Source organism: Oncorhynchus mykiss, chromosome 24 (genome assembly GCF_057628025.1).
Source record: "Oncorhynchus mykiss isolate SJ-2025 chromosome 24, ASM5762802v1, whole genome shotgun sequence".
In the NCBI taxonomy this organism is placed as follows: domain Eukaryota; kingdom Metazoa; phylum Chordata; class Actinopteri; order Salmoniformes; family Salmonidae; genus Oncorhynchus; species Oncorhynchus mykiss.
In genome coordinates, this window is record NC_143045.1 from 44,206,743 (window position 1) to 44,230,384 (window position 23,642).

General features: G+C 43.9%; 1 protein-coding gene across 8 annotated transcripts; it reads left to right on the plus strand.

Annotated features, from left to right (window-relative positions):
- The first annotated feature begins 262 nt into the window (after window positions 1–262).
- ddx6 (DEAD-box helicase 6) lies at window positions 263–23,297 on the plus strand. Of its 8 annotated transcripts, none has more exons than XM_036961770.2 (14): window positions 401–481; window positions 895–950; window positions 1,400–1,981; window positions 2,071–2,134; window positions 3,437–3,541; window positions 6,142–6,271; window positions 11,436–11,582; window positions 11,744–11,838; window positions 11,961–12,083; window positions 12,448–12,576; window positions 21,108–21,224; window positions 22,165–22,330; window positions 22,423–22,613; window positions 22,907–23,297. In XM_036961770.2, exons 3-13 carry the CDS (start codon window positions 1,752–1,754, stop codon window positions 22,593–22,595), a joined length of 1,479 nt encoding a protein of 492 aa, XP_036817665.1. In that variant the 5' UTR covers window positions 401–481; window positions 895–950; window positions 1,400–1,751; the 3' UTR covers window positions 22,596–22,613; window positions 22,907–23,297. The 8 variants fall into 8 exon arrangements, with proteins under 8 accessions (XP_036817663.1, XP_036817667.1, XP_090075186.1 ...); XM_036961769.2 differs by having other exon boundaries at window positions 403–481; window positions 895–959; XM_090219058.1 differs by having other exon boundaries at window positions 410–481; window positions 892–950.
- The last annotated feature ends 345 nt before the right edge of the window (window positions 23,298–23,642 follow it).

The window sequence follows — 23,642 nt, forward strand, 5'->3', positions numbered from 1 at the left end:
GGGTTTGGGTTTTATATCCATTGAACCATGAGTAGGTCATCATGACTTATCATGCATGCGTGTTATTTGATTCACATTTAGATTTGACATTTAAATAAAATATAAGTGTATTTTACTTGTGTGGTGCATATATGGGTGGCAGAGGACAAATGAAAACACAGGCATGCCTTCTTTAACTACATCTGAAGAAAAGGGATAGCTAGACTAAGATACTGAGAAGTATTAAGCTTGCTGAATATTGTGAAGTGATTGTGCTGTGTGTTGTACACGTGTACATCGTGCGTATTAAAGAAGTGAGCGTGCCCCCCCCCACCCCCCTCCAGGTGATTGTTATGGGATTGAATCAGGTGATGACGAGGACGGACAGAGGGAGGGTTTAAATAGGAGGGGAGGCCATCTTGGGCTTTCTGTTTCAGACCGAACCGCAGCTTGACAGCAGAGAAGTCCACAACAACCCAACAGATCATCTCAACAATACACGGTGACTGTTCACTTAATCCTCTCCTCCTAGACGATATTTCACCTGGTAAAAATATATATATGTCGCGGTCACTATTTCTATGTGGGGTGTATCTTGTTTTTATGCTCTCGGCGTTAACGTTAGTTGATTCTGCGTCCCTTCTGGTTTTAACCTTAGTTAGCATTAGTTAGCATTAGTCAGCTAGGGTCGCTAACTAAATCTTTAGGTCGTTAACTAACGTAGGTAGTAACTACATCGGGAAAGTGATGTTTATTTAATACTTTTAACAGTTTGTTTCTAAATATGTGATTTTTATGTTGACTTTTCTCCAAATATCCACCTGGCATAAATGAAATTTTTGTTGCCGTTAGCTAGCCAGCTAACGTTTTTGTTATCAATCAAATGCATTTATAAAGCCTTTTTTCCATCAGCAGATGTCACAACATGTTTCTACCGAAAGGAGACCCCGTCTTAAACAGCAAACAGCCAAGTAATGCAGGTGTAGAAACACGGTGTCCAGGAGAAACACCCGAGATAACGTTAGCTAGTTAGCCACAGTCTGCTAACCGGTAGCTAACTAACACACGGCTAGTTAGTTAGCAAGTTTAGCTAGTTAGATATTATCTCTAACGGGTTCAAGGTGCACCACGTTTTTGACAACATTTTGGTCTGTTATGTGTATGTTTTGTAATAAAAATGCATGCAGAAATAAGCTACTAGTGAGACTGTATTAAACGCACCACTCCCGGCTGGTTAACTTGTAGCTGGCTAGTTGACAAACTAACTAGTTTTAAGGCGTTTAGTTAGTGACATGGTTTGGTTAACTAGCTAGCTACAACTCCGCTGTGAACTGAACTTGATAACTAGCTAAGTTAGCTACCTGACTTCTCTGCCGTGATGAATGTGTAAACCCTGTGCCACTCTCCTCCTCTACCTCAGGGTGAAGAGTTGTGGGGATGAAGGTATTTGAGACAGGTGTGACCATGCAGCCTCTGGCGTAAGGTGCTCCGACCGGTGCCACACCAAGCCGCGATACACCTGAGTTATTATTCTTCATTTTTATTTTGTTTCTTGTCAGTCATTTTGTTGACATTTTTTTTTTTATGAGATGTTCCGCAAAGAACAATACTATTGAGGAACAGGAGAGGAGACAATTGCTTCTATCTAATTACATTTGTTTTGGATAACAGCCCGTGAGAAGTCAGACTATTCCTCAAGATTTATCTCCCCTCCCCCCCTCCCCCACCACCACAATCAGAATAAGGACAGTGGCTTGGATAATTGACTAGCCATGAGTACCGCCAGTACCCAGAACCCAGTGATACTGGGCCATTCCAACCAGAATGGCCAGCTCCGAGGCCCGGTGGTGAAGCCTGCAGGAGGCCAGGGCAGCGGAGGAGGCAGTCATCAGACACAGCAGCCCGGCCATATGAAGCAGGCCTCCAGCACAATCAACAACGGCACTGGGCCTAGCATCACCCAGCTGGCTAAAGCTACCCCCACAGCCAATACTGTCATCAAGTGAGTCCTAGGTCATTTTGTACAGCGTCCGAATGGCTCTCAAGCGTTTTTCTTTTGGTGGTGTACTCATAAATCATGTTTTTCCACAGGCCTGGAGATGACTGGAAGAGGAATTTGACGCTCCCTCCAAAAGACATGAGGATGAGAACTTCGGTGAAGACATGTTCCCTTTTGAATCAAATGTACTTTAAACTGTTGTAGTTATTGCCGTGGTCTAGTGTAAACGGCGCTTGTTATTTATTTAACCTTTATTTAACTTGGCATGTCAGTTAAAGAACAAATTCTTATTTACAGTGACGGCCTACCAAAAGGCCTCTACAGGAGCGGGCCACTGGGATAAAATAAATACAATACAAATATAGGACAAAACACACATCAAGAACAAGGCCGGGCAACACTACATAGAGACTAGCTTAGCATTCGCATAAGTCGTGTTAGCTTAGCATTTTGTGCTGCATCCCTGAAGCTGCCTCTGACTGGGCTTGAACCAGGGTCCTCTGTCTGGCCAACACACGTGACTGATTTGATTTGACAACGTACAAACCAGTTAAGCTATAGAAAAGGATCCAATTCGATAGCGCCTCTGGCAACATTTCAAGTTGGCTTTTGAGTGAGCTACTACTACTCTAGGGCAGTAGTAGTTGGGTTCTTATGTTACTCTAGGGCAGTAGTAGTCAGGGTTCTTATGTTACTCTGGGGCAGTAGTCAGGGTTCTTATGTTACTCTGGGGCAGTAGTCAGGGTTCTTATGTTACTCTAGGGCAGTAGTAGTCAGGGTTCTTATGTTACTCTAGGGCAGTAGTAGTCAGGGTTCTTATGTTACTCTAGGGCAGTAGTAGTCAGGGTTCTTATGTTACTCTAGGGCAGTAGTAGTCAGGGTTCTTATGTTACTCTGGGGCAGTAGTAGTCAGGGTTCTTATGTTACTCTGGGGCAGTAGTAGTCAGGGTTCTTATGTTACTCTGGGGCAGTAGTCAGGGTTCTTATGTTACTCTGGGGCAGTAGTCAGGGTTCTTATGTTACTCTATGGCAGTAGTAGGCAGGGTTCTTATGTTACTCTAGGGCAGTAGTCAGGGTTCTTATGTTACTCTAGGACAGTAGTAGTCAGGGTTCTTATGTTACTCTAGGACAGTAGTAGTCAGGGTTCTTATGTTACTCTAGGGCAGTAGTAGTTGGGTTCCTATGTTACTCTAGGACAGTAGTAGTCAGGGTTCTTATGTTACTCTAGGACAGTAGTAGTCAGGGTTCTTATGTTACTCTAGGGCAGTAGTAGTTGGGTTCCTATGTTACTCTAGGGCAGTAGTAGTCAGGGTTCTTATGTTACTCTAGGGCAGTAGTAGTTGGGTTCCTATGTTACTCTAGGGCAGTAGTAGTCAGGGTTCTTATGTTACTCTAGGACAGTTGTAATTATGAGCCTCCAATGTTAAGTTGATTGAATGTTGATCCGATGTACAACAGGACGTAACGGCTACTAAAGGCAATGAGTTTGAAGACTACTGCCTGAAGAGGGAGCTACTGATGGGCATCTTTGAGATGGGCTGGGAGAAACCCTCTCCGATACAGGTACGTTAAGAGCTCAGCTGCATACAGCACACTGAATGCATGGTCTGTGTATTAGCTCTTGTTCATGACTCTGTTCTATTTCATTACCCAAGAGCCATTGGATATGGAGAAGGCGTCTTCTGTAAGGGGGAGTTTGGTTAATTGAGAGCGCCGGCGCTCACTCTGAACATGTACACGTGTTGGTTGCGGTACGGTTTTGGAAGCATATGGACCTTGCATAATGGTGTGAATAAAGTAAAAAGTTAAATTGATACATACCTTGATAGGGTCAGTGTTCCCGCGTGGCCATATCACGTTACAGCCCTTGTTTACGGAAGACGTGGCGACCACCTATATTAATTAGCTATCTAGCAAGCCCCTAACACCTGTGTAAGCATAACTCGAAGTGTGACGGAATGTAGTTTAGTAGGATGGATCTGTAACTGCTACAGTGTAGTTTAGTATGATGGAGGCTGTATGGATCTGTAACTACTACAGTGTAGTTTAGTAGGATGGAGGCTGTATGGATCTGTAACTACTACAGTGTAGTTTAGTAGGATGGAGGCTGTATGGGTCTGTAACTGCTACAGTGTAGTTCAGTAGGATGGAGGCTCCATAGCTGTATGGATCTGTAACTACAGTATAGTTTAGTAGGATGGAGGCTGTATGGGTCTGTAACTGCTACAGTGTAGGTTAGTAGGATGGAGGCTCCATAGCTGTATGGGTCTGTAACTGCTACAGTGTAGTTTAGTAGGATGGAGGCTATATGGGTCTGTAACTACTACAGTGTAGTTTAGTAGGATGGAGGCTGTATGGATCTGTAACTACTACAGTGTAGTTTAGTAGGATGGAGGCAGTATTGATCTGTAACTACTACAGTGTAGTTTAGTAGGATGGAGGCAGTATTGATATGTAACTACTACAGTGTAGTTTAGTAGGATGGAGGCTCCATAGCTGTATGGATCTGTAACTACAGTATAGTTTAGTAGGATGGAGGCTGTATGGGTCTGTAACTGCTACAGTGTAGTTCAGTAGGATGGAGGCTCCATAGCTGTATGGATCTGTAACTACAGTATAGTTTAGTAGGATGGAGGCTGTATGGGTCTGTAACTACAGTATAGTTTAGTAGGATGGAGGCTGTATGGATCTGTAACTGCTACAGTGTAGGTTAGTAGGATGGAGGCTCCATAGCTGTATGGGTCTGTAACTGCTACAGTGTAGTTTAGTAGGATGGAGGCTATATGGGTCTGTAACTACTACAGTGTAGTTTAGTAGGATGGAGGCTGTATGGGTCTGTAACTGCTACAGTGTAGTTTAGTAGGATGGAGGCTGTATGGGTCTGTAACTGCTACAGTGTAGTTTAGTAGGATGGAGGCTGTATGGATCTGTAACTACTACAGTGTAGTTTAGTAGGATGGAGGCTGTATGGATCTGTAACTGCTACAGTGTAGTTTAGTAGGATGGAGGCTGTATGGGTCTGTAACTACTACAGTGTAGTTTAGTAGGATGGAGGCTGTATGGATCTGTAACTACTACAGTGTAGTTTAGTAGGATGGAGGCTGTATGGATCTGTAACTGCTACAGTGTAGTTTAGTAGGATGGAGGCTGTATGGATCTGTAACTACTACAGTGTAGTTTAGTAGGATGGAGGCTGTATGGGTCTGTAACTACTACTGTGTAGTTTAGTAGGATGGAGGCTGTATGGATCTGTAACTGCTACAGTGTAGTTTAGTAGGATGGAGGCTGTATGGGTCTGTAACTGCTATAGTGTAGTTTAGTAGGATGGAGGCAGTATGGGTCTGTAACTACTACTGTGTAGTTTAGTAGGATGGAGGCTGTATGGATCTGTAACTGCTACAGTGTAGTTTAGTAGGATGGAGGCTGTATGGGTCTGTAACTACTACAGTGTAGTTTAGTAGGATGGGGGCTCCATAGCTGTATGGATCTGTAACTGCTACAGTGTAGTTTAGTAGGATGGAGGCTCCATAGCTGTATGGATCTGTAACTACTACAGTGTAGTTTAGTAGGATGGAGGCTGTATGGGTCTGTAACTGCTAAAGTGTAGTTTAGTAGGATGGAGGCTGTATGGGTCTGTAACTACTACAGTGTAGTTTAGTAGGATGGAGGCTGTATGGATCTGTAACTACTACAGTATAGTTTAGTAGGATGGAGGCTGTATGGATCTGTAACTGCTACAGTGTAGTTTAGTAGGATGGAGGCTGTATGGGTCTGTAACCATTAGTGATTAAAGATAAGGGCCAAATGGGTGGTGGGGGGGTCCAATCTGAGCCCTGAGAGCTGCAGTGCTCCTGCTTTTCTGTGTTTTTCTTGGTAGTTTGTTGGTTGATTTGAATGGAATGACACTGATTGGCCAAGAGATTCCACTCACTTGGTGTCTCAGAGGTCTGAATGAATCTCTGATTAGAGGAGGGAGGGGGGGGGGATGACCACCAGCAAGGTGTAGAGGTGTTTCAAATGGAGCCCTATTCCCAATGTAGTGCGCTACTTTTGTCTGTGGCACTAATATAGGTAATGAGATGCCATTTGGGACTCGAGCGGACCTCAAGGCCCTGGGTTCTCGATGGGATAAATGGACCCTAACGTGTTGCCTTCCTCTCTAGGAGGAGAGCATCCCCATAGCGTTGTCTGGGAGGGACATTCTGGCCAGGGCCAAGAACGGGACAGGAAAGAGCGGAGCCTACCTCATTCCCTTACTGGAACGCATTGACCTGAAGAAGGACTGTATACAAGGTGAGATTCCACATCTATGACCTATTGCCTTTGTTTTAAACAGATGTAAGACACTTCATGACATTGCTTTGGGTCTCAGTAGACCAACTGTCTTCAGTAGAATTGAAAATGCTGATTTTGTGAAAGTGACAGACTAGTCTGATCTTTGTATGGACCAATGTAGTCCGTCTCCCCCCCCCCCCCCCCAACCTGCCTTCTATTTCTGTTCTGTGGTTCAGCTGTGGACATGGTAGTTTAGTAGGATGGAGGCTGTATGGGTCTGTAACTGCTACAGTGTAGTTTAGTAGGATGGAGGCTGTATGGGTCTGTAACTGCTACAGTGTAGTTTAGTAGGATGGAGGCTCCATAGCTGTATGGGTCTGTAACTACTACAGTGTAGTTTAGTAGGATGGAGGCTGTATGGATCTGTAACTACTACAGTGTAGTTTAGTAGGATGGAGGCTGTATGGATCTGTAACTACTACAGTGTAGTTTAGTAGGATGGAGGCTGTATGGATCTGTAACTACTACAGTGTAGTTTAGTAGGATGGAGGCTGTATGGATCTGTAACTACTACAGTGTAGTTTAGTAGGATGGAGGCTGTATAAATCTGTAACTACTACAGTGTAGTTTAGTAGGATGGAGGCTGTATGGATCTGTAACTACTACAGTGTAGTTTAGTAGGATGGAGGCTGTATGGATCTGTAACTACTACAGTGTAGTTTAGTAGGATGGAGGCTGTATGGATCTGTAACTACTACAGTGTAGTTTAGTAGGATGGAGGCTGTATGGGTCTGTAACTGCTACAGTGTAGTTTAGTAGGATGGAGGCTCCATAGCTGTATGGGTCTGTAACTACTACAGTGTAGTTTAGTAGGATGGAGGCTGTATGGATCTGTAACTACTACAGTGTAGTTTAGTAGGATGGAGGCTGTATGGATCTGTAACTACTACAGTGTAGTTTAGTAGGATGGAGGCTGTATGGATCTGTAACTACTACAGTGTAGTTTAGTAGGATGGAGGCTGTATGGGTCTGTAACTGCTACGGTGTAGTTTAGTAGGATGGAGGCTGTATGGATCTGTAGCTACTACAGTGTAGTTTAGTAGGATGGAGGCTGTATGGGTCTGTAACTGCTACAGTGTAGTTTAGTAGGATGGAGGCTGTATGGGTCTGTAACTGCTACAGTGTAGTTTAGTAGGATGGAGGCTCCATAGCTGTATGGGTCTGTAACTGCTACAGTGTAGTTTAGTAGGATGGAGGCTCCATAGCTGTATGGATCTGTAACTACTACAGTGTAGTTTAGTAGGATGGAGGCTCCATAGCTGTATGGGTCTGTAACTGCTACAGTGTAGTTTAGTAGGATGGAGGCTGTATGGATCTGTAACTGCTACAGTGTAGTTTAGTAGGATGGAGGCTGTATGGGTCTGTAACTGCTACAGTGTAGTTTAGTAGGATGGAGGCTGTATGGGTCTAACTGCTACAGTGTAGTTTAGTAGGATGGAGGCTGTATGGATCTGTAACTGCTACAGTGTAGTTTAGTAGGATGGAGGCTCCATAGCTGTATGGGTCTGTAACTGCTACAGTGTAGTTTAGTAGGATGGAGGCTGTATGGGTCTGTAACTGCTACAGTGTAGTTTAGTAGGATGGAGGCTCCATAGCTGTATGGGTCTGTAACTGCTACAGTGTAGTTTAGTAGGATGGAGGCTGTATGGGTCTGTAACTACTAGTGTAGTTTAGTAGGATGGAGGCTGTATGGATCTGTAACTACTACAGTTTAGTTTAGTAGGATGGAGGCTGTATGGATCTGTAACTACAGTTTAGTTTAGTAGGATGGAGGCTGTATGGGTCTAACTACTACAGTGTAGTTTAGTAGGATGGAGGCTGTATGGGTCTGTAACTACTACAGGGTAGTTTAGTAGGATGGAGGCTGTATGGGTCTGTAACTACTACAGGGTAGTTTAGTAGGATGGAGGCTGTATGGATCTGTAACTACTACAGTGTAGTTTAGTAGGATGGAGGCTGTATGGATCTGTAACTACTACAGTGTAGTTTAGTAGGATGGAGGCTGTATGGGTCTGTAACTGCTACAGTGTAGTTTAGTAGGATGGAGGCTGTATGGGTCTGTAACTACTACAGTGTAGTTTAGTAGGATGGAGGCTGTATGGATCTGTAACTACTACAGTGTAGTTTAGTAGGATGGAGGCTGTATGGGTCTGTAACTACTACAGTATAGTTTAGTAGGATGGAGGCTCCATAGCTGTATGGGTCTAACTACTACAGTGTAGTTTAGTAGGATGGAGGCTGTATGGATCTGTAACTACTACAGTGTAGTTTAGTAGGATGGAGGCTGTATGGGTCTGTAACTACTACAGTGTAGTTTAGTAGGATGGAGGCTCCATAGCTGTATGGGTCTGTAACTACTACAGTGTAGTTTAGTAGGATGGAGGCTGTATGGGTCTGTAACTACTACAGTGTAGTTTAGTAGGATGGAGGCTGTATGGGTCTGTAACTACTACAGTGTAGTTTAGTAGGATGGAGGCTCCATGGGTCTGTAACTACTACAGTGTTTTTTAGTAGGATGGAGGCTCCATAGCTGTATGGGTCTGTAACTACTACAGTGTATTTTATAGCCTGTTGTCCTACTCCAACCTGACTTGCGTCTGTGTCTTGTGGTCCAGCTGTGGACATGGGTCCAACATAGAGCTGTCCTGCAGGCAAGGACCTCTGTGTAAGCCTCTGTATGATATAATGCAGTGCCTTCGCTATTCAAACCCCTTTCTCCGCATTTTGTTTGGTTACAGCCTTATTCTAAAACATATAGTTATTTTTAAATTCCCTAATTTATCTACACACAATACCCAATAATGACTAAGCAAAAACAGTTTCTTAGAATTTTTTGCAAATGTAATAAACAAATTAAACGAAGTAACAAATTATTTACATGCTTTGCTTTTAGACTTGAAATTAAGCTTTGGTGCTTCCTGTTTCCATTGATCGTCATGGAGATGTTTCTACTACTTGATTGGAGTCCACCTGTGGTAATTTCAATTGATTGGACTTGATTTGGAAAAGCACACACCTGTCTATATATAAGGTCCAACAGTTGACAGTGAATGTCAGAGCAAAAACCAAGCCATGTGGTTAAAGGAATTCTGTAGAGCCCTGAGACAGGATTATGTTGAGGCACAGATCTGGGGAAGGGTACCGAAACATGTCTGGACCATTGAAGGTCCCCAAGAACACAGTGGCCTCCATTCTTAAATGGAAAATGTTTGGAACCACCAAGACTCTTTCTTCCTAGAGCTGGCCACCCAGACAGACTGAGCAATCGGGGGAGAAGGGCCTTGGTCAGGGAGGTGACAAAGAACCTGATGGTCACTCTGACAGAGACATTGACTCTGTACCGATACCCCCTGTATTTAGCCTCCACATTGACTCTGTACCAGTACCCCCTGTATTTAGCCTCCACATTGACTCTGTACCAGTACCCCCTGTATATAGCCTCCACATTGACTCTGTACCGGTACCCCCTGTATATAGCCTCCACATTGACTCTGTACCGGTACCCCCTGTATATAGCCTCCACATTGACTCTGTACCGTAATACCCTGTATATAGCCTCCACACTGACTCTGTACCGTAACACCCTGTATATAGCCTCCACGTTGACTCTGTACCGTAATACCCTGTATATAGCCTCCACATTGACTCTGTACTGGTACCCCCTGTATATAGCCTCCACATTGACTCTGTACCGGTACCTCCACATTGACTCTGTACCGGTACCCCCTGTATATAGCCTCCACATTGACTCTGTACCGGTACCCCCTGTATATAGCCTCCACATTGACTCTGTACCGGTACCCCCTGTATATAGCCTCCACATTGACTCTGTACCAGTACCCCCTGTATATAGCCTCCACATTGACTCTGTACCAGTACCCCCTGTATATAGCCTCCACATTGACTCTGTACCAGTACCCCCTGTATATAGCCTCCACATTGACTCTGTACCAGTACCCCCTGTATATAGCCTCCACATTGACTCTGTACCGGTACCCCCTGTATATAGCCTCCACATTGACTCTGTACCGTAATACCCTGTATATAGCCTCCACATTGACTCTATACCGTAATACCCTGTATATAGCCTCCACATTGACTCTGTGCCGTAATACCCTGTATATAGCCTCCACATTGACTCTGTACCGGTACCCCCTGTATATAGCCTCCACATTGACTCTGTACCGTAATACCCTGTATATAGCCTCCACATTGACTCTGTACCGGTACCCCCTGTATATAGCCTCCACATTGACTCTGTACCGGTACCCCCTGTATATAGTCTCCACATTGACTCTGTACCGGTACCCCCTGTATATAGCCTCCACATTGACTCTGTACCGGTACCCCCTGTATATAGCCTCCACATTAACTCTGTACCGTAATACCCTGTATATAGCCTCCACATTGACTCTGTACCGTAATACCCTGTATATAGCCTCCACATTGACTCTGTACCGGTACCCCCTGTATATAGCCTCCACATTGACTCTGTACCGGTACCCCCTGTATATAGCCTCCACATTGACTCTGTACTGTAATACCCTGTATATAGCCTCCACATTGACTCTGTACCGTAACACCCTGTATATAGCCTCCACATTGACTCTGTACCGGTACCCCCTGTATATAGCCTCCACATTGACTCTGTACCGGTACCCCCTGTATATAGCCTCCACATTTTGTAAGTGTGGACTTGTAAGTAAGCAATTCAATGTATTTGGCGCATATGCCAAGTGAAATGTTAATCTTGACTCAAGGTTTTAATTGCTGCCAAGGTGTTTCAACAAAGTACTGGGTAAAGGGGTCATTGTGGGGTACTGAATACATCTGTAAATGTGATATTTAAGTTTTAATTTTGTTAATACATTTTATAAAATCTACTTTTTGCCATGTCATTGTGGGGTATTGTGATGTCATTGTGGGGTATTGTGATGTCATTGTGGGGTATTGTGATGTCATTGTGGGGTATTGTGATGTCATTGTGGGGTATTGTGATGTCATTGTGTGTAGCTTGCTGAGGATTTATTTTATTGAATCCATTTTAGAATGTTGTAATGTAATCTAATGTGTAAAAAGTCAAGGGGTGAATCAGCAAATATATGGTTCTCTCCTCCCCTAGCTATGGGCATCGTTCCCACCAGAGAACTGGCATTGCAGGTGAGCCAAATCTGTATCCAGATCAGCAAACACATGGGAGGGGTCAAAGTCATGGCCACAACGGGTGGCACCAACCTCCGCGATGACATCATGAGGCTCGACGAGACAGGTACATCACACCTGGCCAGGAGCCAGTTATTCAATTTAACAAGTCATCTTGACTCGAGTCTGAAATGTGTGGTGATGCTAGGCTTATGCTTCTCAATTGTGTTATTCTTTGTAGTTCACCTTTGTGATTTGTTAATAATAATTATAATATTTTGTCTCTAGTACACGTTGTGATTGCCACCCCTGGGAGGATCCTGGACCTCATTAAGAAGGGTGTGGCCAAAGTCAATCAGGTTCAGATGATGGTTCTGGATGAGGTGAGCTGTGGTGTTAGTTTACCATGGTGTTCCTTTTAGGCCCGGTGTCTCCAACAGAACTGTTACTTTACCCATCTACTGTAGATCCATTTATATCCTTGTCTCTGCCCCCCCCCCCCCAGGCAGACAAGCTGTTGTCCCAGGACTTTGTCGTGATGATGGAGGAGATATTGAGCTACCTGCCCAAACAGAGACAGATTCTGCTCTACTCTGCTACCTTTCCTCTCAGCGTGCAGAAGTTCATGGTAAATTCTGGATTCTGATTAATGGGGCCTTTTTTGAGGGGGTTGGACTAGCCTTAGATCATAGTTTTTAGTCTGCGTCTGTGAACAATGAAAGCCCTGTGTTGATTTCTACAGTCCTGCTGCATTGTGCAGTAAAACGCTTACGTTGTTAATTTTGACTCTGTAATAGAAACTTAAAGGGCTTTCCATTGTCTTGCTTTTGTGTATTTTTGTTAATAGTTAAAATATTAATGGTAGACTAACGAGACACAGCGGGACGTCTTCCTGCTTACAAACATCGACAACGTAGTCGGGTCACGACGCGCACCCTCCATAAACAGTCTCAATGCTTTGTGATGTGAAGTTGTTATTTCCTGTGTCTCAGAACTCCCACCTGTCCAAGCCCTACGAGATCAACCTGATGGAGGAGCTGACCCTGAAGGGGGTCACCCAGTATTATGCCTACGTTACAGAGAGACAGAAGGTCCACTGTCTCAACACGCTCTTCTCCAGGGTGAGTGCTGTCACTGCAACCCCTTGTACCCTGACCCTGAAGGGGGGGGGGGGGGGGGGGGGGGGGGTCATCCTGTATTATGCCTCGGTTACAGAGACATGGCCACTGTCTCAACATTTTCCAGGGTAGGTGCCCATCAACGGCCCCTAACTCCTACGCTACAGAGCAAAGCTGACTCTGGCTGGTTTGTACTACAGGTGTGTTTGTAAATTTAATCTGGAGTGCCAGTGTGTCCTGGACATTCGTAGACTCAGAGCGTTGTCAGGTTTTGTTTGTAAATTCTCTGGCCGAGGAGTAGGGTGGATCCGAGCGTTCTGCCCTAACAGCAGTCAAGCATCCACACTAACTGGCTAACATTTGCTAGCTTGCTAGCTACTTCCAGACACAAATGAGAGAACGGCTCACTGACAATGCTACTTGCCCTAGCATAAATGGTTAGGCTGTTATGTTATCCAGAGTGTTGGTGACTGCAACTGTGCTGCTGGCAAATGTAATTACTCTTTTTAGCCAAAGTTTACTGACACCGGCCATATTCAACGTGTGTTGAGCGTTCGTGAATTAGTCAGTTATTGTGCGCTCTGGCACTCTCGTGAGAGTGCACTAAAATCAGAGTAGATAGTCCGAGCGAATTTACCACCTAAGTCTATCGACAGTTGTCGCGGTGACAACATAAACAGTCTATTGGAAATAGTTACTTTGCATAGTGGAGTCTTTTTTTGTTTAGACATGTAGACAGTGAACCATATTCCCAACTCATGGCGTTACTACCCTGCAGGTAGCTAGCTAACATCAGGCTGTAACTAGCAATGCTAATGGATCTGAGATACGAAAACTATTAGTACACAGATCAAACACGTAACGTTAGCTAGCTAACATCAGGCTGTAACTAGCAATGCTAATGGATCTGAGATACGAAAACTATTAGTACACAGATCAAACACGTAACGTTAGCTAGCTAACATCAGGCTGTAACTAGCAATGCTAATGGATCTGAGATACGAAAACTATTAGTACACAGATCAAACACGTAACGTTAGCTAGCTAACATCAGGCTGTAACTAGCAATGCTAATGGATCTGAGATACGAAAACTATTAGTACACAGATCAAACACGTAACGTTAGCTAGCTAACATCAGGCTGTAACTAGCAATGCATCTGAGATACGAAAACTATTAGTACACAGATCAAACACGTAACGTTAGCTAGCTAACATCAGGCTGTAACTAGCAATGCTAATGGATCTGAGATACGAAAACTATTAGTACACAGATCAAACACGTAACGTTAGCTAGCTAACATCAGGCTGTAACTAGCAATGCTAATGGATCTGAGATACGAAAACTATTAGTACACAGATCAAACGCGAACGTTAGCTAGCTAACAGTACGCTTTAACTTGAAATGAAAAGGACATTCTGACAATTATCTGAATGTCGCTAGCTATACTCTTACCTGTATACATGGATGGAGGTTTCTCCCTCTTGTCACGAACTCCATGGTTGCCTTAAAATGTTAACCGGAGACAGGTTCTCTTCGTCTCAGTGTGCGTATTTGCAATAGCTCCTGCATTTTCTCCATCTCCTTAGCTATCATACTACATTTTATTAATGTTTCTTTAGACAGCTCTAAAATAAAGGATTTATTAGACTATATTACATGGATTTATTGTGACGGTGTAGGGAGACTATATTACATGGATTTATTGTGATGGTGTAGGGAGACTATATTACATGGATTCATTGTGACGGTGTAGGGAGACTATATTACATGGATTTATTGTGATGGTGTAGGGAGACTATTACATGGATTTATTGTGACGGTGTAGGGAGACTATTACATGGATTTATTGTGATGGTGTAGGGAGACTATATAACATGGATTTATTGTGATGGTGTAGGTAGACTATATTACATGGATTTATTGTGATGGTGTAGGGAGACTATTACATGGATTTATTGTGACGGTGTAGGGAGACTATTACATGGATTTATTGTGATGGTGTAGGGAGACTATATTACATGGATTTATTGTGATGGTGTAGGGAGACTATATTACATGGATTCATTGTGACGGTGTAGGGAGACTATATTACATGGATTTATTGTGATGGTGTAGGGAGACTATTACATGGATTCATTGTGACGGTGTAGGGAGACTATTACATGGATTTATTGTGATGGTGTAGGGAGACTATTACATGGATTTATTGTGACGGTGTAGGGAGACTATTACATGGATTTATTGTGATGGTGTAGGGAGACTATATTACATGGATTTATTGTGATGGTGTAGGGAGACTATATTACATGGATTCATTGTGACGGTGTAGGGAGACTATATTACATGGATTTATTGTGATGGTGTAGGGAGACTATTACATGGATTTATTGTGATGGTGTAGGGAGACTATATTACATGGATTTATTGTGATGGTGTAGGGAGACTATATTACATGGATTCATTGTGACGGTGTAGGGAGACTATATTACATGGATTTATTGTGATGGTGTAGGGAGACTATTACATGGATTCATTGTGACGGTGTAGGGAGACTATTACATGGATTTATTGTGATGGTGTAGGGAGACTATATAACATGGATTTATTGTGATGGTGTAGGTAGACTATATTACATGGATTTATTGTGATGGTGTAGGGAGACTATTACATGGATTTATTGTGATGGTGTAGACTATTACATGGATTTATTGTGATGGTGTAGAATATATTACATGGATTTATTGTGATGGTGTAGGTAGACTATATTACATGGATTTATTGTGATGTTGTAGACTATTACATGGATTTATTGTGATGGTGTAGACTATTACATGGATTTATTGTGATGGTGTAGGGAGACTATTACATGGATTTATTGTGATGGTGTAGATAGGCTATATTACATGGATTTATTGTGATGGTGTAGGGAGACTATTACATGGATTTATTGTGATGGTGTAGGGAGACTATATAACATGGATTTATTGTGACGGTGTAGGGAGACTATTACATGGATTTATTGTGACGGTGTAGGGAGACTATTACATGGATTTATTGTGATGGTGTAGGGAGACTATTACATGGATTTATTGTGATGGTGTAGGGATACTATATTACATGGATTTATTGTGATGGTGTAGGGAGACTATTACATGGATTTATTGATGGTGTAGGGAGACTTTATTACATGGATTTATTGTGATGGTGTAGACTATTACATGGATTTATTGTGATGGTGTAGGGAGGCTATATTACATGGATTTATTGTGATGGTGTAGACTATTACATGGATTTATTGTGATGGTGTAGGGAGGCTATATTACATGGATTTATTGTGATGGTGTAGACTATATTACATGGATTTATTGTGATGGTGTAGGGAGGCTATATTACATGGATTTATTGTGATGTTGTAGACTATATTACATGGATTTATTGTGATGTTGTAGACTATTACATGGATTTATTGTGATGTTGTAGACTATTACATGGATTTATTGTGATGGTGTAGGGAGGCTATATTACATGGATTTATTGTGATGGTGTAGACTATATTACATGGATTTATTGTGATGGTGTAGGGAGACTATATTACATGGATTTATTGTGATGGTGTAGGGAGACTATATTACATGGATATATTGTGATGTTGTAGACTATTACATGGATTTATTGTGATGGTGTAGATAGGCTATATTACATGGATTTATTGTGATGGTGTAGATAGGCTATATTACATGGATTTATTGTGATGGTGTAGATAGGCTATATTACATGGATTTATTGTGATGGTGTAGACTATTACATGGATTTATTGTGATGGTGTAGACTATATTACATGGATTTATTGTGATGGTGTAGGGAGACTATATTACATGGATTTATTGTGACGGTGTAGGGAGACTATATTACATGGATTTATTGTGATGTTGTAGACTATTACATGGATTTATTGTGATGGTGTAGATAGGCTATATTACATGGATTTATTGTGATGGTGTAGGGATACTATATTACATGGATTTATTGTGATGGTGTAGGGAGACTATATTACATGGATTTATTGTGATGGTGTAGACTATTACATGGATTTATTGTGATGGTGTAGACTATTACATGGATTTATTGTGATGGTGTAGGGAGGCTATATTACATGGATGTATTGTGATGGTGTAGACTATTACATGGATTTATTGTGATGGTGTAGGGAGGCTATATTACATGGATTTATTGTGATGGTGTAGGGAGACTATATTACATGGATTTGTTGTGATGGTGTAGACTATTACATGGATTTATTGTGATGGTGTAGGGAGGCTATATTACATGGATTTATTGTGATGGTGTAGGGAGACTATATTACATGGATTTATTGTGATGGTGTAGGGAGACTATATTACATGGATGTATTGTGATGGTGTAGACTATTACATGGATTTATTGTGATGGTGTAGGCTATATTACATGGAATTATTGTGATGGTGTAGACTATATTACATGGATTTATTGTGATGGTGTAGGGAGACTATTACATGGATTTATTGTGATGGTGTAGGGAGACTATATTACATGGATTTATTGTGATGGTGTAGACTATATTACATGGAATTATTGTGATGGTGTAGACTATATTACATGGATTTATTGTGATGGTGTAGGTAGACTATATTACATGGATTTATTGTGATGGTGTAGACTATATTACATGGAATTATTGTGATGGTGTAGACTATATTACATGGATTTATTGTGATGGTGTAGGGAGACTATTACATGGATTTATTGTGATGGTGTAGGGAGACTATTACATGGATTTATTGTGATGGTGTAGGTAGACTATATTACATGGATTTATTGTGATGGTGTAGACTATATTACATGGATTTATTGTGATGGTGTAGGGAGACTATATTACATGGATTTATTGTGATGGTGTAGGCTATATTACATGGATTTATTGTGATGGTGTAGGCTATATTACATGGATGTATTGTGATGGTGTAGGGAGACTATTACATGGATTTATTGTGATGGTGTAGGTAGACTATATTACATGGATTTATTGTGATGGTGTAGACTATATTACATGGATTTATTGTGATGGTGTAGGGAGACTATTACATGGATTTATTGTGATGGTGTAGGGAGGCTATATTACATGGATTTATTGTGATGTTGTAGACTATATTACATGGATTTATTGTGATGTTGTAGACTATTACATGGATTTATTGTCATGTAGACTATATTACATGGATTTATTGTGATGTTGTAGACTATATTACATGGATTTATTGTGATGGTGTAGACTATATTACATGGATTTATTGTGATGGTGTAGGGAGACTATTACATGGATTTATTGTGACGGTGTAGGGAGACTATATTACATGGATTTATTGTGACGGTGTAGTTAAGAAAAATAACTATGAAAGTATTTACTCAAATAAACTGAAGTACAAAATAAATAAAAACATAGGAAAGTAACAAATAATTAGAATAACAATAGCAAGGCTATATACAGGGTGTACCGGTACAGAGTCAATGTGGAGGCTATATACAGGGGGTACCGGTACAGAGTCAATGTGGAGGCTATATACAGGGGGTACCGGTACAGAGTCAATGTGGAGGCTATATACAGGGGGTACCGGTACAGAGTCAATGTGGAGGCTATATACAGGGTGTTACGGTACAGAGTCAATGTGGAGGCTGTATACAGGGGGGTACCGGTACAGAGTCAATGTGGAGGCTATGTACAGGGGGGTACCGGTACAGAGTCAATGTGGAGGCTATATACAGGGGGGTACCGGTACAGAGTCAATGTGGAGACTATATACAGGGTATTACGGTACAGAGTCAATGTGGAGGCTATATACAGGGTATTACGGTACAGAGTCAATGTGGAGGCTATATACAGGGTGCACTGGTACAGAGTCAATGTGGAGGCTATATACAGGGGGTACCGGTACAGAGTCAATGTGGAGGCTATATACAGGGGGTACCGGTACAAAGTCAATGTGGAGGCTATATACAGGGGGTACCGGTACAGAGTCAATGTGGAGGCTATATACAGGGGATACCGGTACAGAGTCAATGTGGAGGCTATATACAGGGAATTACGGTACAGAGTCAATGTGGAGGCTATATACAGGGTGTTACGGTACAGAGTCAATGTGGAGGCTATATACAGGGGGTACCGGTACGGAGTCAATGTGGAGGCTATATACAAGGGGTACTGGTACAGAGTCAATGTGGAGGCTATATACAGGGTATTACGGTACAGAGTCAATGTGGAGGCTATATACAGGGGCCACCGGTACAGAGTCAATGTGGAGGCTATATACAGGGGGTACTGGTACAGAGTCAATGTGGAGGCTATATACAGGGGGTACCGGTACAGAGTCTATGTGGAGGCTATATACAGGGGGTACCAGTACAATGTGGAGGCTACATACAGGGTGTACTGGTACAGAGTCAATGTGGAGGCTATATACAGGGTGTACCGGTACAGAGTCAATGTGGAGGCTATGTACAGGGGGCACCGGTACAGAGTTACAGGTTAGCTGAGGTAATATGTAGGTAGAGGTAAGTGACTATGCATGGACGATAAACAGTAGTAGTAGTAGCAGCAGCAGAAAAATGGGAGTGTGGACAATTGATTAACTGTTCAGGAGTCTTATGGCTTTGGGAGTTGACGCTGATAACCCTTTGGGACCTAAACTTGGCGCTCTGGTACCGCTTGCCGTGGGTTAGTAGAGAGGTCTATGACAATTCTTAGTGTCTGACACCACCTGGTCTATAATATTTTTTATTCATACCAAGCGGTGATGCAACCAATCAGGATGCTCTCGATGGTGCAGCTTGTGCAGCTGTGTCAGCTGTCAGGTCAAACTCTCCTTCCAGACCCATATCAATCAAATCAAGAGTCGGCTTTCTATTCCGCAACAAAGCCTCCTTAACTCACGCCGCCAAACTTACCCTAGTAAAACTGACTATCCTACCGATCCTCGACTTCGGCGATGTCATCTACAAAATTGCTTCCAATACTCTACTCGGCAAACTGGATGCAGTTTATCACAGTGCCATCCGTTTTGTCGCTAAAGCACCTTATACCACCCACCACTGCGACTTGTATGCTCTAGTCGGCTGGCCCTCGCTACATATTCGTCGCCAGACCCACTGGCTCCAGGTCATCTACAAGTCCATGCTAGGTAAAGCTCCGCTTTATCTCAGTTCACTGGTTACGATGGCAACACCCATCCGTAGCACGCGCTCCAGCAGGTGTATCTCACTGATCATCCCTAAAGCCAACACCTCATTTGGCCGCCTTTCGTTCCAGTTCTCTGCTGTCTGTGACTGGAACCAATTGCAAAAATCGCTGAAGTGGAGACTTATCTCCCTCACCAACTTCAAACATCAGCTATCTGAGCAGCTAACCGATCGCTGCAGCTGTACATAGTCTATCGGTAAATAGCCCACCCATTTTCACCTACCTCATCCCCATACTGTTTTTATTTATTTATTTTTCTGCTCTTTTGCACACCAATATCTCTACCTGTACATGACCATCTGATCATTTATCACTCCAGTGTTAATCTGCATAATTGTAATTATTTGCCTACCTTCTCATGCCTTTTGCACACAATGTATATAGACTCCCCTTTCTTCTACTGTGTTATTGACTTGTTAATTGTTTACTCCATGTAACTCTGTTGTCTGTTCACACTGCTATGCTTTATCTTGGCCAGGTCGCAGTTGCAAATGAGAACTTGTTCTCAACTAGCCTACCTGGTTAAATAAAGGTGAAATAAATAAAAATGTGTTTAGGCCTAAAATGAAAACGTGTCCGTTTGTGCATCTCAACTTAATTCATTTTAAATTCAGGCTTTAACAAAACAAAAGGTGAAAATTCAAGGGGTGTGAATACTTCCTGAAGCCACTGTGTGTATACTTGTATGTCTATTCAAATATAATGTTTCCTCTCTCCACTCAGCTCCACATCAACCAGTCTATAATCTGTTTCCTGTCTCCCCACTCAGCTCCAAATCAACCAGTCTATAATCTGTTTCCTCTCTCTCCACTCAGCTCCACATCAACCAGTCTATAATCTGTTTCCTGTCTCCCCACTCAGCTCCAGATCAACCAGTCTATAATCTGTTTCCTCTCTCTCCACTCAGCTCCACATCAACCAGTCTATAATCTGTTTCCTGTCTCCCCACTCAGCTCCAGATCAACCAGTCTATAATCTGTTTCCTCTCTCTCCACTCAGCTCCACATCAACCAGTCTATAATCTGTTTCCTGTCTCCCCACTCAGCTCCAGATCAACCAGTCTATAATCTGTTTCCTCTCTCTCCACTCAGCTCCACATCAACCAGTCTATAATCTGTTTCCTCCCTCTCCACTCAGCTCCACATCAACCAGTCTATAATCTGTTTCCTCTCTACACCAACCAGTCTATAATCTGTTTCCTCTCTCTCCACTCAGCTCCACATCAACCAGTCTATAATCTGTTTCCTCTCTCTCCACTCAGCTCCAGATCAACCAGTCTATAATCTTCTGTAACTCGTCTCAGAGGGTGGAGCTGCTGGCCAAGAAGATATCTCAGCTGGGCTACTCGTGTTTCTACATTCATGCCAAGATGAGACAGGTCAGCCCAGGTCCTAGTCTCTACTGCCTCCTCACTACCCCAGGAGCAGCTGACTAAGCTTAGCATCCCAAATGGACCCTACGTAGTGCACTACTTTAGACCAGAAGCCCTATGGGTAGTGCACTACTTTAGACCAGAAGCCCTATGGGTAGTGCACTACTTTAGACCAGAAGCCCTATGGGTAGTGCACTATTTATAGAATAGGGGGCCATTTGGGATGCCTCATAGCTGTTGATCAGATGTCAGCTTGTTTACCTCTGGTTAATGCTCAGGGCTGATGAGATGGCTCAGCTCGGGCCCCAGTCTTTGCGTTGACCAGGCTCGGGCCCCAGTCTTTGCGTTGACCAGGCTCGGGCCCCAGTCTTTGCGTTGACCAGGCTCGGGCCCCAGTCTTTGCGTTGACCAGGCTCGGGCCCCAGTCTTTGCGTTGACCAGGCTCGGGCCCCAGTCTTTGCGTTGACCAGGCTCGGGCCCCAGTCTTTGCGTTGACCAGGCTCGGGCCCCAGTCTTTGCGTTGACCAGGCTCGGGCCCCAGTCTTTGCGTTGACCAGGCTCGGGCCCCAGTCTTTGCGTTGACCAGGCTCGGGCCCCAGTCTTTGCGTTGACCAGGCTCGGGCCCCAGTCTTTGCGTTGACCAGGCTCGGGCCCCAGTCTTTGCGTTGACCAGGCTCGGGCCCCAGTCTTTGCGTTGACCAGGCTCGGGCCCCAGTCTTTGCGTTGACCAGGCTCGGGCCCCAGTCTTTGCGTTGACCAGGCTCGGGCCCCAGTCTTTGCGTTGACCAGGCTCGGGCCCCAGTCTTTGCGTTGACCAGGCTCGGGCCCCAGTCTTTGCGTTGACCAGGCTCGGGCCCCAGTCTTTCATTCTGTTTTTACCCGACCCAACATCTCCATGGTTAAGTTAGTCTGAAAACCACTCGTCTATTTGTCTGTCTCTTTACAGGAGCACCGTAACAGAGTGTTCCACGACTTCAGAAACGGGCTCTGCCGGAATCTGGTCTGCACAGACCTCTTCACAAGAGGTATCGACATTCAGGCGGTGAATGTGGTGATCAACTTTGACTTCCCCAAGCTGGGCGAGACGTACCTGCATCGCATCGGCAGATCTGGTGAGAACCTTGGCTTTCCTCAAGCGGGACTTAATAAATGTCATTTGAAGGAGGTCTCGGCAGTTTTAACCTCGACTACTCCACCCCCTCAGGTCGTTTTGGTCACCTGGGTCTGGCCATCAACCTGATCACATACGACGACCGCTTCAATCTGAAGGGCATTGAGGAGCAGCTGGGAACAGAGATCAGACCCATCCCCGGCAGCATAGACAAGAGCCTGTACGTAGCAGAGTACCACAGTGAGAACGGAGAGGTCAAGCTGTGAGGTGGAGGACGAACAGAGGTGAAACTCTCTCTTCAATCACATTTATTTTATCAAGCCATTTTTTTTATTTTGACATCGAATAGTTTTCAGAATGTGTCCTTCTAAAACGTCAAGCGAGATGGGAGGCGGAGGCGGACCGTATTTATGTAACTGGACAAGTTCTTTGAGATTGACATGTATTTTTTTGTAGTAAAATGTCAGCTACTAAACATGTTCATGGGTTTGAGATCGTTTGTACTCACTGAAAGCAGGAGGATAAATGTTTGTTTGACTACTAAACACAACAGCTATACTGTTTGTCTCCTCTGCAGATCAGATGAGACCCCCGTCCCCGTCGCCCCTCCCTTCTGATGTTACGTTCCCTTCTGTGTCCTGGACTATTTTTTTTTTTGTCTTTTTTTTCTTGTTGTTGGATATCTAACTTCCCGTCTGTCGGTCTTCCTTCCTGTTTTTTGGGTGCCACCTCATGGAAACGTGTACGATCTGTGAGGGACAACAAACCTGCAGAGGAACTCATGATGTCCCTGTTCTAGGGTCCTCTCTCTGCTGCGATGCACTGAAGACTACGACTACTAACTCCCACAGTACTGGGAGGAGGAAGGCAGGGAACGTGGAGAACTGTCTTTCAATGGAAATGGATTTGATCATTTCCATCTTTCTCCTGCTCCAATCTACCCTGAGCACTGCCTGCCAGTTAGCACTTACCCCCCCGGCTCTCTCCTCCCTGCCCCTCCTCCCTCCCTCCTCCCTGCCCCTCCCCCCTCCCTGCCCCTCCCTCCCTCCTCCCTGCCCCTCCCTCCCTCCTCCCTGCCCCTCCCTCCCTCCTCCCTGCCCCTCCCTCCCTCCTCCCTGCCCCTCCCTCCCTCCCTGCCCCTCCCTCCCTCCTCCCTGCCCCTCCCTCCCTCCTCCCTGCCCCTCCCCTCCTCCCTGCCCCTCCCTTCCTCCTTGCCCCTCCCTCCCTCCCTCCTCCCTGCCCCTCCCTCCCTCCCTCCTCCCTGCCCCTCCCTCCCTCCCTCCTCCCTGCCCCTCCCTCCCTCCCTGCCCCTC

Coding starts and splice junctions, on each gene's coding strand:
- ddx6 (XM_036961768.2), top strand. CDS start 1,752: ATGAGTACCGCCAGTACCCAGAACCCAGTGATACTGGGCCATTCCAAC. Junction 11,583..11,743: donor CATGAGGCTCGACGAGACAG/GTACATCACACC, acceptor TTTTGTCTCTAG/TACACGTTGTGATTGCCACC. Junction 11,839..11,960: donor AGATGATGGTTCTGGATGAG/GTGAGCTGTGGT, acceptor CCCCCCCCCCAG/GCAGACAAGCTGTTGTCCCA.